The 15,001-nt window shown below is 44.0% G+C and overlaps 2 protein-coding genes across 4 annotated transcripts in view; one reads left to right on the forward strand and one right to left on the reverse strand.

The window, feature by feature from the left end:
- The window catches only part of LOC109040337 (uncharacterized), a 183,794-nt gene that overhangs the window by 135,579 nt on the left and 33,214 nt on the right, over positions 1 to 15,001 (forward strand). Inside the window, exon 2 of one of the 3 annotated variants that reach the window (XM_072304270.1) lies at positions 1,270 to 1,362. The exons of the other annotated variants lie outside the window; for them this stretch is intronic. Within the exon in view, the coding sequence (XP_072160371.1) occupies positions 1,270 to 1,362 (93 nt within the window). The remainder of the gene's footprint in view (positions 1 to 1,269; positions 1,363 to 15,001) is intronic. 3 annotated transcript variants of the gene reach the window in all.
- Positions 1,361 to 13,706, reverse strand: LOC140225414 (uncharacterized). The gene has a single exon (XM_072304269.1). The coding sequence runs from the start codon at positions 13,578 to 13,580 to the stop codon at positions 3,933 to 3,935; it is 9,648 nt and encodes a 3,215-aa protein (XP_072160370.1). The 5' UTR covers positions 13,581 to 13,706; the 3' UTR covers positions 1,361 to 3,932.

Here is a 15,001-nt window from a genome sequence, read left to right on the forward strand (position 1 = left end):
GATGGAACAATTTTGGTGTAATTTCGTTAACGTAATTTACCTGAATTACATCTATCACTTTGGTCAAGTAACGTTACAGCCAGCCAGCGCTAGCTGGATCTGACATAAACATGACGACATAACGTCACTTGTAAATTTGTCACATATCGTTCAATAAAAAATAAAGATATCACTTGAACATTTTGAGAGAAACCGGGTAATAGTTTTATATTTCGGGCTCCAGCATAACACTTGTGACGTAATGATATGAATATGTAAATATAGCAGTTAGCATCTGCAAAGAATTAAACTCTTATCTAAATTAGATAAATCTATTCACAACTAGTTAGAGGTTGGTAGCGACTGACCAGGGGAATTTCGTACCCGAAATTTGAGCTGAACTGGCTGAACTGAACGGCACCAACCAATGGCATTGAACCACTACCGGTTTTCTTCTAAATTCAAAAAATTATAGCTGAAATTGTGAAAGATATTAGCCGATGCTGAATTATCCGTGCGATGAAGCCCTATTAAATGTGGTAGAAATGAAATCCTCATATCCTCAACCTTGATCCTTTGTAGGTTCCATTGGAATCGGCCAATGTGTAAGCGAGAAATCCGCTGTGAAAGGTGGTCTTGACGGGGAGGTCGGCAGTCAGTTTAGTCGTTTTTTCGTAATTTCTCTTCTAAAACATTTGGAATGTTACAATAAAGTCAAAAGCGGCACACACGGTATTATGATGATTCGGTAGGTACCCCTTTTACGGGTATAGGATTTACCGTTATCGCGGAATCAGAGTAACTTTTTGAGGACCCTGAAATTCAAATTGTCCCGCCAAACGGCCCCATGTAAAGTAAAATTTTCGTCGTTTTGGGTCATTAAGTGCTCATAACTTCTTGAAAACTCAATGGATCTTAATGAAACTCTTCTACTTTGTACTCCTAATTGAGACGCGTCTGTAGACACCAAGATCGTAGGAATCCGTGCCGTCGTTTGGGCTGCAGTCGAGTTCAAACCGAATCAATTTTCAGATTAAGGGAGTTACCTGTGACTAAGAGTGTCGGCCACCCCTTTGCTATCGGGACTTTAGTAGGACGTCATTTTCCTCGACCGGGGGCGGCTACCGCCACTCTTGATTCACCACTATGAAGTGTGAAAAATTACGATCTCAAAACATTAAGATCTTGGTTGAACTGTGAGACCATGAAACTTACAATTCATTCCTTTCAGACATATGTTACAATTTATCTAATATGCTACATCTAAATATTATGCTAATCTGATTTCAGATGATTGAAACACTCGAGGAGAGTATTCCTACAAGGCATGTACCCAGAACGGACCAAAACTGCCAAGATCCAACGTCATCGGAGCTTTTTCAGGTAAGATAAACTTCAACCCTTCCCTGTTGAAACGTAACCATGCTGGTGAGAGAGACAAAGAAACATGGTACCAGGTTCACGTTAACGTTGTGTCATCATGACATTAATTTACAGAGACGGACTCACCAGGAAATCGGAAAATGCTAAACAGCACTAAACTTGGGGAAAAAAGGAGAAAGGAAAATTTCTTTCCGTGCAAGCCTCTAGGGCCGTCCGGAGCGAGCCTTCGAGGCTCGTCTGGGAAGATGAATCATGAATTTCAAACATGTTGAGATGAAACAAGTAGTGCCCGGTGGCCACCCCGCAAAATCCTTACTGAAGCACTGAACTTTACATGATGAAAAGGGGAAAACCCCGTAGAAAGAGGTGAAAACTAACACTTACATTTTAATAGAAAACTCAACACGAGAGCGCAAGCGAATGACAAGATACTCGAACGGAACTTCTCACACTGTTTTTGGCGCGTATACGTAGCATGCCACCTTTGCGATCATTTCGACCCCCATCTCGATAAAATGTTTCGAGTACCTCAGGGCAATTGTGGTCTGAACTGTTAGTTAACTAAAACTACAAAAACCCTCAAAAACATTTTTCGGGCAAAAAATCCGGTCGAGGAAATTGACGTGTCACTTCCTTTTAATTAAGTATAAGATAGGCAAAAACCTTTGATGAATTCCCAAAGTCCACTAAGAATAATCTATCAAAAATGTCCAAAAACTTACTCGAAAGGAAAAAATTAAAATGAAAAATACAAAAACAAACACAAAAAAACCTTGCCAAAAGCAAACAAAAAACCGATTTTGAGATAAATCCCTCGAATGAACTTGAAATCACAAAATCGGTCGAGGATGTCAACTGAAATTTTCCCCCCTTCAATTATGAGCTCTGCAACAAGCGTGACTCGCTTGAACCTTTTCATACACGAGCCGCACGAATTCAGCTCTTCTTCTCTCCTCTCCTTCCGTCCATGGACAGAGGTCCAAAATTTTTCGGATTTACTGACGCGACCGGCTGCGGCTCGATGCTCTCAGTGAATCGGTGCCTTCTTATCCCTGAAGTCGGCTTCAAGTCGGTTGCATGCAGTCGACCCATTTTTCCATAACCACATGTTAGACTTTTTCGAAACATGATTCACCTGAAACATGGATTTTTTTTTAAGGGAGCTTACAATTTGCTTTGGACGGTAGGTAGGTTGAAAGTAATAATTGTTCTTATACTCTATCAGTTAAGTATAGGATACATCATGGATGACATTTCAACGGACACGTTGGGTCCGGAGAAGTGAGGGGATTTCTGAATCGCCAAATTATTAGAGGAATAGTTATAGTGGAGAGAAGTTGAGTCCCCTCACGGAATGAATCCCACTTAAGTCGACAGGTTGTACGTGTTTCCCTCTACCTTTTGTGTCATCTTAGTAATCCACCCATGTTTACGCATCAAGCCGCAGCCGGTCGCGTCAGTAAATCCGAAAAATTTTGGACCTCTGTCCATGGACGGAAGGAGAGGAGAGAAGAAGAGCTGAATTCGTGCGGCTCGTGTATGAAAAGGTTCAAGCGAGTCACGCTTGTTGCAGAGCTCATAATTGAAGGGGGGAAAATTTCAGTTGACATCCTCGACCGATTTTGTGATTTCAAGTTCATTCGAGGGATTTATCTCAAAATCGGTTTTTTGTTTGCTTTTGGCAAGGTTTTTTTGTGTTTGTTTTTGTATTTTTCATTTTAATTTTTTCCTTTCGAGTAAGTTTTTGGACATTTTTGATAGATTATTCTTAGTGGACTTTGGGAATTCATCAAAGGTTTTTGCCTATCTTATACTTAATTAAAAGGAAGTGACACGTCAATTTCCTCGACCGGATTTTTTGCCCGAAAAATGTTTTTGAGGGTTTTTGTAGTTTATATCAGGTCGTTTTTGGGTGGATTTCTTAAAGCGACCTCCTCATCTCCCCTTATAGTCGCTCCTATCCTCGCCAATCAATTTTAGACACAAGATTTATTCAGATGATTTCCTTTGTCCGTTTTTTATTAGTGGTACAATTTTTTTTCTTGTAACCTTTGCTATGAGACCTTGTAAAAAAGAAGCATCATTGAAAGATGTCTGGCAAAAGTAACAAGTTCTCGTCTTGCAGCTACTTTCCAGACTTTTTTACTCAGTCACTACTTTGATGCGTGTAAGTTTCAGTGTCATAAAAAAAATATAAAGCAACCTCCTCATCTCCCCTTATAGTTGCTCCTATCCTCACCGACTACCATTGGACAAGGCAGTTTATGGATAATTCTTTTTGTCCATTTTAAGAACTAACAGTGAAAGTTTTCTTGAACTTTCTTAGAAAAAAGGCAAATGAAAGCAGCTTTCGGTCTGTTTGCGGCTGCTTTCCAGAATTGGTTTCTTTTTTCTTTTGCCAGTCCTTTCTCCGTAACTGCGACTTTATTCCATGGTAATTGAGAGGAAGTCTGTGTTAAACGGATTAGTATGTAATTGGGTTGATAAGACTATAGGGATGCAATCTTTCGGTTTTTTCCCAACATTCAATTACTCCGATGCTACAAACTTTTCTTTCTCATACTTCTCCCTCACGGTTGGAGCTTGGTGTAAATTAAGAGATACGCGGAAGAGCAGCCTTGATTGCTACACCAATCGTAGGATCTTATGCTCTCATCGTCCGCTTCAACGTACTGTCCAGCGGTCTGAATTACACTTGTGTAGTGTCCAGACTCGATACTCGAACCATGGTGACGGACATTTGCGTGTAATTCGTACCGATCTGCCCCGAGGGTAAGATTTTTTGTCGGAAGCTCTGTCACTTGGAATCTATCATTTTTCACGAAAATACCTTCCTGAATTTCAGTTGTGCGGAGAATTTGAATGGCCAACACATTGCCTGGGTTTCGTACGACTGTGCGGCTAAAACATTTGCCCGAGCATCTTTGGCCATCCGCTGATATATTCTCACAGCGGATGTCATCGTTCGGAGACCAAGCGCTTAGGGCGGAGTAGAGTCCCTGAATATTACTTTGCAATCCTCGTATTGGCATGGAAAGGATGTATTGGGTGGACTCGATAGGTCTGACAGTGCTGCAATCTGCACATTTCAGCTCTAATACCTCTGTGAACTTAGTACTATCCATCAACGCAGCGTTATGGAGAATCAAGTAATCCATGAATTCCCTCGCACATTGCTGCTGAGCGAGCATGAACTTTTCATCCGTTTCGATACGAACGGTATAAGCAGAAAGCAATCCTCTTCGATAGGTATGATAAAGATTTGCAAGGTCTCTCAACGCACTGCGGCTGGGATAGTTTATCAGAGCAGACCTCAGAGGTTCTAAACTTAACAGAGCTTGTAATGTTGCATTAGCGTAACAGGACACTTTACTCCCATTTTCTGGCATGTTTTGAAATCTTGGGAAAGTAGACAAGTCCGATTTCTGGGCGAGGAGAGGAGGAGCATGGGACCTCTTCGGTGCGTCCGAAAGGGGACCGGCAGTGGTTGCATTCGGAGCGACATTTTTACTCCTGGACTCTGTTGAGGCGATTGTAGCGTCCAACTTCAGTCGCTTTCGAGCTGTTTTGTCAGATCTTGTCTGCGGTGGAATTTCCCCACCTCGTTTGGCGACAGCAGAGGGCGCTGGGGGAACAGTCTTGTCCGTAGCATCCTTCACCGGAGCAGGTTTTTTCTGCCTCGGACCAATATTGGATGGGTCCACTCTGCGGTAAAAGAGGAGCTGAGCATCGACAGACCCTTTTGGCCATCTTCCTACAGCGACGTTACAATCGTCGGCTGATATGAATTTCCTGCCAGACACGACAAGAGCATCGCAGTGGCCTGTTTCGAAATTCGGGCCGTGATGGAATAATGCTCCATGCAACCTGTAGCGATGACCACCGACTGTGATAGTGGTCGTCTGAAGCGCCGGTGATCGAAATTTGGTGTTTTTCACAAGCCTTCCGTCAGGTTTCTTTTCCCACAGTGGCATCTCTACGAAGAGTACATCTTGCAGTTTCTGCAACTCCGAGCACTGAACCTCGCTGTTTCTCTTGCAAGTAGAGCATGTTGAGTTCGAAATGGGGGACCAAGAGAGAATATTTTCTAATAATTCCGTGACCTTGTTCTTGTTCTGTCCCGTAGGTGGTAATCGCAGAATGTACTCGTCCAAAATGTCGACGCTCTTGGTGTCGCAGGTCTTGCATTTTTTCTGGATTATCAAAGCGAATTTGCACATCCCTTGCAAGGTTTCACTCCTCTCGACCAAGGCGTGCAAGAAGAGGGAAGGATTTTGCTCCTGTTTCTCGACAAACCGATGCCCCAATTCTTGGCGGATACCTTCGGAGGAAAGCGAAACTTTTTGTTTAAATTGAAATTGCTTGGCGACAGCTCGCAAAGAAGTCATTCCACTTGAGCTCCGCAATGAATTTCGCACAGGCTCGTAGCTGAGTAAGCATTGTAGATTAGCGTTTGCAAAGCTCGAAACACCATCGCTGTTTACGAAGGCTGGCCAATGAGTGGCGGACGCTCCCTTTTTGGGAGTGGGAGAGTTACCGTAAATGTTTGGGGCCTTCGCATTTTTGGGTGCCCATTGATTATCCGGGAGGTGTTTATTTCTGTGCGTAGAGTACTGCATGACCAGATGTTTTAAGTGAGGAGTCATCTGTCGGAGTCTATTGTACTCAGCGATAGCCGCCTTGTGGGCTTTGATTTTCTCTGGATCGAAGTTGATCAAATGTAAGCCTTCCAGGGTTCTGACCCTGGACAGGGCAACGTAAGATTGTCCGGCGCAGAAGATACGATTTCCAATATCTGCGATGACCGTATCCATGGACATCGCCTGGCTTTTATGGATCGTTCCTGCGTAAGAGAGTCTTAGAGGAAATTGTTTTCTATGAACGAATATGCCTGGCTGTAGTTCAAACTTCCCCACTTCGGGCTCCCGCATTTCCAGGGAATCTTGTTCCGTCCGCAAGGTTACAGCTCTGGGGCGCTTGTTCGAATCGACAACTATATTCTGTGCGGCTCCCGTTGTACCATTCACGAAGCCTGTGGGAACATCCATGTTTTTTGTCAGCATGACTTTGGCGTTCTCTTTGATGACAATCAGTTTTTCTAAACCAGCTGTTCGGGTGGCATCTTCCTCCAACTTTTGAAGCTTGGCGAGCGCTCTGTTCTTGTCCGTCAGTTTGCACTCGATCGAGTCTTCAGCGACGAAATGTATCTCTTCTCCCGGTAACTTCGAGAGTGCTTTTCGGTTTAAAACGTTGCACATTGCTTTTTCGGGCATGAGACATAGTCCCTCTTTTTCTTTACTGAGAACAAAAGATGCCAGTTCATCCGCTCTCTCATCGGGATCGGAACTCTTGAAGGAAAACAAGCGACTGCGAAGAGTCTCTTGATTTTCAGCGGTACAAATACCGAGACGTGCGTTGTCCAACAGTTGGCAGAATTCTGGGTTACTTTGTTGCCGCATGTTGATCAGGAGCTCGTCGTAGTCTTTGAAATATTCCGTCCACAAGTTGATGTTGACGCCACCGGAGAAGTGCTTCTTAAACTCTCGATCGGTCATTTTCTGGAAAATGAACCGCCCCTTCACCGGGCTCAGCTGAAGCAAGTCTCCTACGGCTAGTATATTTATGCCGCCGAAGGGAGCTTTTTCGTGACAGTCGTAAATCTCGGACAGTCTCAGGTGTATCATCATGAAATTCATACTCGAGACCATGGAGATTTCATCGATGACTATGAGAACTACGCCCTCCAGTTCTGCTCTCAATATCTCCAGAACATGATCGGAGAGGCGAGTGTATTTCAAGCTGTCGCCGTGCTCTACAGGCAGTTGAAGCAGCCTGTGGACTGTGACTCCTTTGATTTCGGATGCAGCTGCACCAGTAGGTGCCGTCAACGCAATTTTTCTCTTCAATTCCTGCTTGACCCACTGGGTGAGAGCTTTTATCAAATAGGACTTTCCAGTCCCTCCAACACCGGAGACGAATTTCCTCATCGGGTCCTTCGCCTCGTAGTCGTCAGGATTTTTCTCGTGACTCGTGACGTATCGAGACAATCTTCCTTTTATATTCTCGTAGACTCTACGCTGATCAGGGTTCAGCTGCGATTCCAGCCATGCCAAATCGTGCTCGGGCTGTAAATTTGCAGCATCATGGAAGTCTTGCATTGCCCGTTGCGCTTCCACGCGTCTGAATTCCAGTGCCTCAGGACCTAGCAAGTTGTCGTCCGGCAGTTCTGGATTCTCTTCTCCGAACTCTCTACATTTGGCCTCTATGAGTTCGGTTACTGCATCATGGGCAGCGATGATTTCGGAGACCTTTTCATGGTATTTCATTGCCTCCTGAAGGGTGTGTTTTTCAGCGTCGAACGCCTCCGTATAGGTGTCGTACTGACCTTTCAACGCACCGATTCTTCGCCACGGTTTGAATAGCAACAGTAAACTGTAAAAATACTGTTCTGGCTTTTGTTTCGGGTCGCATCTGTAGTGCTGGATGATGTGCGGTCGCTTCCTTTTGCGCACATATTTCTGCCCGTAAGGATAGAAGGTAGGGAGTGGTTCTCTGATCGGTCGACTCTTAACGATGTCCCAATATTTCGCATAATCGTACAAACAGACGTCGTTCATTTCGCACGGTCTGTTCGGATAGTGGGTGTCGATTATACTAGGACAGAACACGTCAACATCGTTAGGATCCATCTTTTCTATCTCTTTTTTCGGCTTCACCCTCCTGCTGCGAAGGATACTGGTATCGACCCATTTGAAAGTTGTATCGGGGTCTGTTCTGTAAAGCGGTATACTCATTAAAGTATCAGCAGCCTCGAAGGCCCCGCACTCGCGGTTCGCCAGAGATCTGAGCCCGTAATTCCACAGACTTCGGTTCACATCTTCGACGCTGGCAATGGAGTCGAAAACGTCCGTCATGTGACTAGTCTCAGCTTTGGTCTGGTACTTGGAGATGTACTTGCCAATTATGGCGGCTTTGTCACCGACGTACTGTAAGTCCATATTGCCCACCCAAACGAGCATAGTGGCAGGGTTATAATCATTGATACGTTCGGCTCCGTTCGCACGAGGCAAATCGTACAGTCTCGAATTCTTGACCAGATTTCTCCTACCAGCTATAGCGGTAGGTGCATCGCGCAGTTCGAAAGTAGACCGAGCGGCGCGAGGGAAATCAAAGCGGCATACTGTTTTAACACCGTTTTTATAAGTCTTTTTCCGCTTGCAGTAATTGTTACAATGGTGTTGCTGGTATTTAGTGACCTTGGCATGTAACGTTGGGAAAGTCTTTTTGTCCGGAATTTCACAAGTAATGTGATCCTGGATGAACTTGGCTACCTCTTCGCTGGAGGACTTGCCCAGCACCGGTGCATCTTTCACCCAAAGGAGGGTATGCCAATGTGGAGCTCCTCTGGTTTGATATTCCCTGCGCCAAACAAAGTGTTCAATGACGCCCAGAGGTCCTCCACCGGGCTCTGCCAAGAAAGCTAGCATAGCCGATAACTTCTGATGATAATACCTACAGACAGGACCTACATCACCTGCGATGAGACCTGCTGCCTGTTTGGTGTTTTTTTCATCTCCGTCGAGTTCTTTCAAGTACGCCTCGAGATCTTTGTCATCGTAGTCTGCCGGTGCCAAAGTGAGGAAGAAAGTGGGCGGCCCATACGTCTCGATCATTGATAAAATTTCACTGTGGGGCTTTTTCCAGTATTCTTCCGTGTTCCGTACTCTACTGAAAACACTCGTCAGGTCCTTACTGAATTCTCCTGCCTCCATTTTCTTCAGAAACTCCGAGGCGGTCATATTACCGTGAACCACATTCAGAACCTGATAAATGCCAGCCGCCAACTCTCGCATGGTGGCTTGATTTAACAGGTAGAAGAGGTATTGCGTGTTTTTCCTGAACTGAGGTTGCCGATGGAACAATTTCGCATGAACGAAATTCGTAAAGTCGACTTGGACCTCTCTGTCCACTTGGAAATAGTTTTTCCCATCGGGGAACAAATCAGGAAAACACATCGCATCCAGCTTGGCACTTCTCGAGTTAACGCTGGGCTCCTGAATTTTTAACATTTGGTACAAATCTTTGGCGCGATGATTTTCTCTCTTACCGTAAATGGGAAAAATAGTGTAAGGAGCATAAAACTCATCCTCTTTGTCCCGCTGGGTAAGCATGGCAGCTATGTTCTGCAACGGTGGCAGCGAATCATTCAGGCGGTGACCAGGTCGGAGAGGTCTTTCTGGACCTGTTTCCTCGGCTTCGGCTCCGACAATCTCGTCACCATCGATTTGGCCTTGCCCAGCGTCAAGGGAGACGTTCGATTCTTCAAGAAAACAAGCAGGCTCATTATTGACTTCTTGATCGGCATCCGCGTCCGGACAAGAAGTGTCTGCCTGCAAGAGAGGTTCTTCTCTGGCAAGTTCGTGATTCAGAGAGTCGCTCCTCTGCGGAGAATCATGATGTTGCGGTGCATCGGTGGAATTATTTATTAAATCCTCTTCAACATTCAAATCCGCAGCAAGGACATCTGCCGCGTTGATTCCTGTTGAGTCGTGAACAGCTCTTTGATTGACGGACTTTTCTGATAGATTCCTTGCGCCATGCTGAATGTTTTGCGGCTCGTCATCAGAGATCTCTGTGTCCAGACTAGCTTCCGACGGTGCAGGTTGTGCCTCATCGGATTCCGAATCGGGCTCATCCGGATCAGAATCTGCATCAGGTTCGTCCGAACCAGAGTCTGGATCAGGCTCGTCCGGATCACATTCGGCATCAGGCTCGTCCGGATCAGATTCTGCGGTTGAGCGATCTCTTCCCGCAGTGCTTTTCGGAGCCGTTTCTGTGTCTGGGAGGTAACGCAATAGCTCCTCAGCCGATTTCGGTATTTCGACTTTCTCGTACAACGGATTATTCTTCTTCAGCCACTGTAAAGCCCTCAAGACGTTAGTGACGTTCACCACGGACTCCCAGACTTTCCTGTTTTTGGTGGGAAGACCTCTCACTAGAATGAACAATTCTTGGTTGGGCAAAGTTGTTTGCCCTGACTCTAAAACTCTTTTAAGGGTAAGTTCTAAGGGCAGCGGCAAATGGAAAGTCCTCCCCACAACCTTGGAGGTTAAGTGGGCCGACGGTATTTTCCGGTTCATTACCGTCCCCGCTTTGACCACAACTTGGAAGGCTTTAACGAGTTGAATGAACATTTTCTCGAAGCTGTTCAAACATCCAATTTCTGGTGGAATCGGAGGAACTTCCATTTGATTGATGGATGCGATCGGAGGTATGGTGTTGTTTTGTATTTTCGAGTGACAGTAGTCACAGATCCAATCGCAACACGCATCTGTTAGTACCGCGTATGCGAAAATCTCCAGCCACGTCTGATTCTCGATCGGCTTCATCTTCTCGACGGACTTTAAACTTCGCAGATGCATGAGCCTCTCGCAGCACAAGCAGTAGTTTCGCGGGAGGTCCTCCATTAATTTCTTATGGGCTTTAAAGCTTTTTTGGAACTTAACTTGGATTTCATCTTCGGAAACGAATTTTTGTCCGCCCACTTCGAACTCTCCGCCTTTTAACTTCGCTGCTTCTGCCACAGCGGCCAACTCGGATACGTTTCCGTTATATAATGCAAAATCAAGGTCGTCAATCTTATGCAAGAGTCGTTTTAGGGTTTGCAACTGACGAAGTAATGATCTTACACGAGGGTAATGAGGCCCCAGGTTCTGCAACACGACGAACGGAGCTCCTTTACCGTCATCGAGTCTGCAGGATAGCGTATGGCCTGATTTAATAGGGCTCTCAACGCACACTCTATTGGAGCAATCATTCATACTCACGATAAAAAGGACTATTGCCTTTAAAACGACAGACTGAGATAGTTCGGAAAGTATTTTCTTCACTTTATTTGTCGCATCTGCCTCGTTCACTTTACAGACATCACTTTCGCAAGGCCACTTATGAGATTTCCGCGCATTTTCCCAGTATCGAAAGACATTTTGAACAACGCCTTCGTTATCGAAAATGAGGGGACCACGAGCTGAAGGGATGGCCTTGTAAGAGAGCTCATTAAAATAACTCTCAGTGAACGAGGTATGTTGTTTGGGGCCCAAAATGGCGGCACAACAATCGTCTTCTTTCGAGAGATTTCTAGCGATGGTGAGTCGAGTATCGCATTCAGACACCAACTCTTTATGAACACTTTTGAACTGAGCGAGTAACCTTTTACGATGGATCATACACCATTTAACCAAGGTCTCGGCTTCCATCGCTGCGCTTACTTGAGAGCCCTTTAAACGAGAAGAGATATTTTTTTCTATCATACCCTCGGGAGATTGGAGTATGAAGACATTCCTTCTTAATTTACCTCTGGAGTAAACTTTGAAACTTTTGAAAGTTTTATTGAAAATCGGTCGGTTAATCCTGGCTTTCGGTACATTCCTCCGGAACGTAGAGGGCCTCGAAAGTCGGGCTGCTAGCCTTGAAGGATGATTCCTCTTTGAAACCGAAAGTGGCTGCTCACCGATCCTGTCAATCGAACAAGTCTGGACAGGCCCTGGTCGAGGTGCAGAGGAGTCAGGATTCTCGATATTCTTTTCCACCTCCTCTTGAGCGGTGGTATTTCCTACTCTTATCGGTGGAAAGTTATTTTGATTCGGAAGATCATCTTCAGGCGGTGGAGCAGCATTTTTACGCATGGATGCACCGTTACCTTTAGATGAAATTCTTCCTTTTTTCTTTCTACCAAGAGAAGATGATTTCTGCTTGGAGCTACGCTTTTTTTTATTCTTATCATCGTTGTAGCGTCTGAGAAGCCCTGCACTGGAAAATGCTTCCGACACATTTTTGGCAACTTCCTTGCGAATCAGAGCGTACTGCTTTTTGTACCACCGACTTTTTCTGGCTCCCCAGAAATGCAGTTTTCGCTTTCTTTTTGTTGGCACCGGAGAATCAACTCCAATAGAGAGAGATTCATTTCGAGCTACAGTTTCAGATTCACTTTCTGAAGTGGAAAGTGAATGTTCTGCAGCATATGACTCGATGAACTCTTGTGCGCTGAGGTCTTGGCTGAGAGCGACAGCCTCAACCCCAGAATCCATAGATAAGTCCGTACCGGAAAGTTGGACTACTAAATCATTTTCATGCTGATTTAGTAGGTCACAGCTTTCGGAATTGGACAACCTAGGTTTTTTCTTCTGGGGAGATGCTACGGTGACGCAATCAAAGAGTTCATGGCTGGAAGTAACAGCCTCATCTTCAGAATGCATAGATATTTCTGGGCTGGAAAGTTCGACAAGAAAATCATTTTCTTGCTGACTTAGTTCATCGTACCAATCGGTATTTGTTAACCTAGGTCTCTTTGCCGGAGGAGATGATACAACCGAGCCTTCTTCGTTACCATCGGCAGGCACAGAGAGAGAGTCTGCTGAGGGAACGGCTCGGACTCGAATACCCCGATATTCTCCTCCTATCCGCGTTCTTATTTTCTTCATGAATCGACAGATAGGAGTAAGAGGCTCTAAACTAAGGTACTCTTGACCACTCTCCGTATGAGGAGGTGCATGGGGTACATTGAGAATGTCACACATGGTGGAAGCACGAGGAGCCTGGGGTTGAACGTAAGACCCAGAAATTGGGTGGCTGCTCAACTGATCCTGGAGGCGAACAGACGCCAAATCAGGAGAACAGTTGTAGTTGAGGTTTTGACTGACCTGAGTTTCTGGACAGATCAATGGAGGAGAATCTCTCGGCTCCCCAGCAAGAGAGTGACTACGAGTCAACTCAAGGAGATGAGGCGTGGCCTTTTCACTCAAAATTGAATCATGACAAGTACGGTCATTATTAACGTTAGTTTCATGTCCAAAATGGAGTGGTATTTCGTGAGGACACAAACCATTATCTGATATGTCGTCATCTGCAATTTCTGGAAGGCTGACATATCCAAATTTAGCACCAGAGGCTCCTTCCAAATCGCAGGATGGTGAATCATCTTCCCGTTCAGGCTGATTTTCGCCTTCAGAAGGATCACATTTGGAAAGAGCCTTTCGTAGTTTATCAAAGGCTCTTTTTCTCAATGACTTCTTCGTCTTTTTATCAACTAAAACTAAAGTCGAAAGAGGTTTGTTTCGATAGTTGAGATCGTCAGAAACTGTAGGAAGCACAACATCTGATTGCTTAGTAGCATGCTGCGCTTTCCGTTTACCTTTCGCCTGTTGAGCTTTGCTCGGCATTGCAGTTTTACCTTGCTCCTGGTTTTTCTAGAAATTGACTGATGACCAGGGAGTCAACGGAACTTAGTGAACAACTCAACAATCTATGCGATTGAAGGCAATTTGCATAAAGAGTGAAACTCAACTTATGCAATGAGAGATAATGCGTATAAAAAGCAAACTCAACTTTTACGATTGGAAATTATTTGCATAAAGAGTGAAACTCAACTTATGCGATGAGAGATAATGCGTATAAAGAGCGAACTCAACTTATACGATTAAAAATTATTTGCATAAAGAGTGAAACTCAACTTATGCGATGAGAGATACTGCGTATAAAGAGCGAACTCAACTTATACGATTGGAAATTATTTGCATAAAGAGTGAAACTCAACTTATGCGATGAGAGATAATGCGTATAAAGAGCGAACTCAACTTATACGATTGGAAATTATTTGCATAAAGAGTGAAACTCAACTTATGCGATGAAAGATTATGCGTATAAAGAGCGAACTCAACTTATACGATTAGAAATTATTTGCATAAAGAGTGAAACTCAACTTATGCGATGAGAGATAATGCGTATACAGAGCGAACTCAACTTATACGATTGGAAATTATTTGCATAAAGAGTGAAACTCAACTTATGCGATGAGAGATAATGCGTATATAGAGCGAACTCAACTTATACGATTGGAAATTATTTGCATAAAGAGTGAAACTCAACTTATGCGATGAAAGATTATGCGTGTAAAGAGCGAACTCAACTTATACGATTAGAAATTATTTGCATAAAGAGTGAAACTCAACTTATGCGATGAGAGATAATGCGTATAAAGAGCGAACTCAACTTATACGATTGGAAATTATTTGCATAAAGAGTGAAACTCAACTTATGCGATGAGAGATAATGCGTATAAAGAGCGAACTCAACTTATACGATTGGAAATTATTTGCATAAAGAGTGAAACTCAACTTATGCGATGAGAGATAATGCGTATATAGAGCAAACTCAACTTATACGATTGGAAATTATTTGCATAAAGAGTGAAACTCAACTTATGCGATGAGAGATAATGCGTATAAAGAGCGAACTCAACTTATACGATTGGAAATTATTTGCATAAAGAGTGAAACTCAACTTATGCGATGAGAGATAATGCGTATATAGAGCGAACTCAACTTATACGATTGGAAATTATTTGCATAAAGAGTGAAACTCAACTTATGCGATGAAAGATTATGCGTGTAAAGAGCGAACTCAACTTATACGATTAGAAATTATTTGCATAAAGAGTGAAACTCAACTTATGCGATGAGAGATAATGCGTATAAAGAGCGAACTCAACTTATACGATTGGAAATTATTTGCATAAAGAGTGAAACTCAACTTATGCGATGAGAGATAATGCGTATAAAGAGCGAACTCAACTTAAACGATT

This window comes from Bemisia tabaci, chromosome 9 (assembly GCF_918797505.1).
Source record: "Bemisia tabaci chromosome 9, PGI_BMITA_v3".
In the NCBI taxonomy this organism is placed as follows: domain Eukaryota; kingdom Metazoa; phylum Arthropoda; class Insecta; order Hemiptera; family Aleyrodidae; genus Bemisia; species Bemisia tabaci.

What these genes read in the sequence shown, in the direction of transcription:
- LOC140225414 (XM_072304269.1), bottom strand. Translation starts at nt 13,580, where the DNA reads ATGCCGAGCAAAGCTCAACAGGCGAAAGGTAAACGGAAAGCGCAGCAT.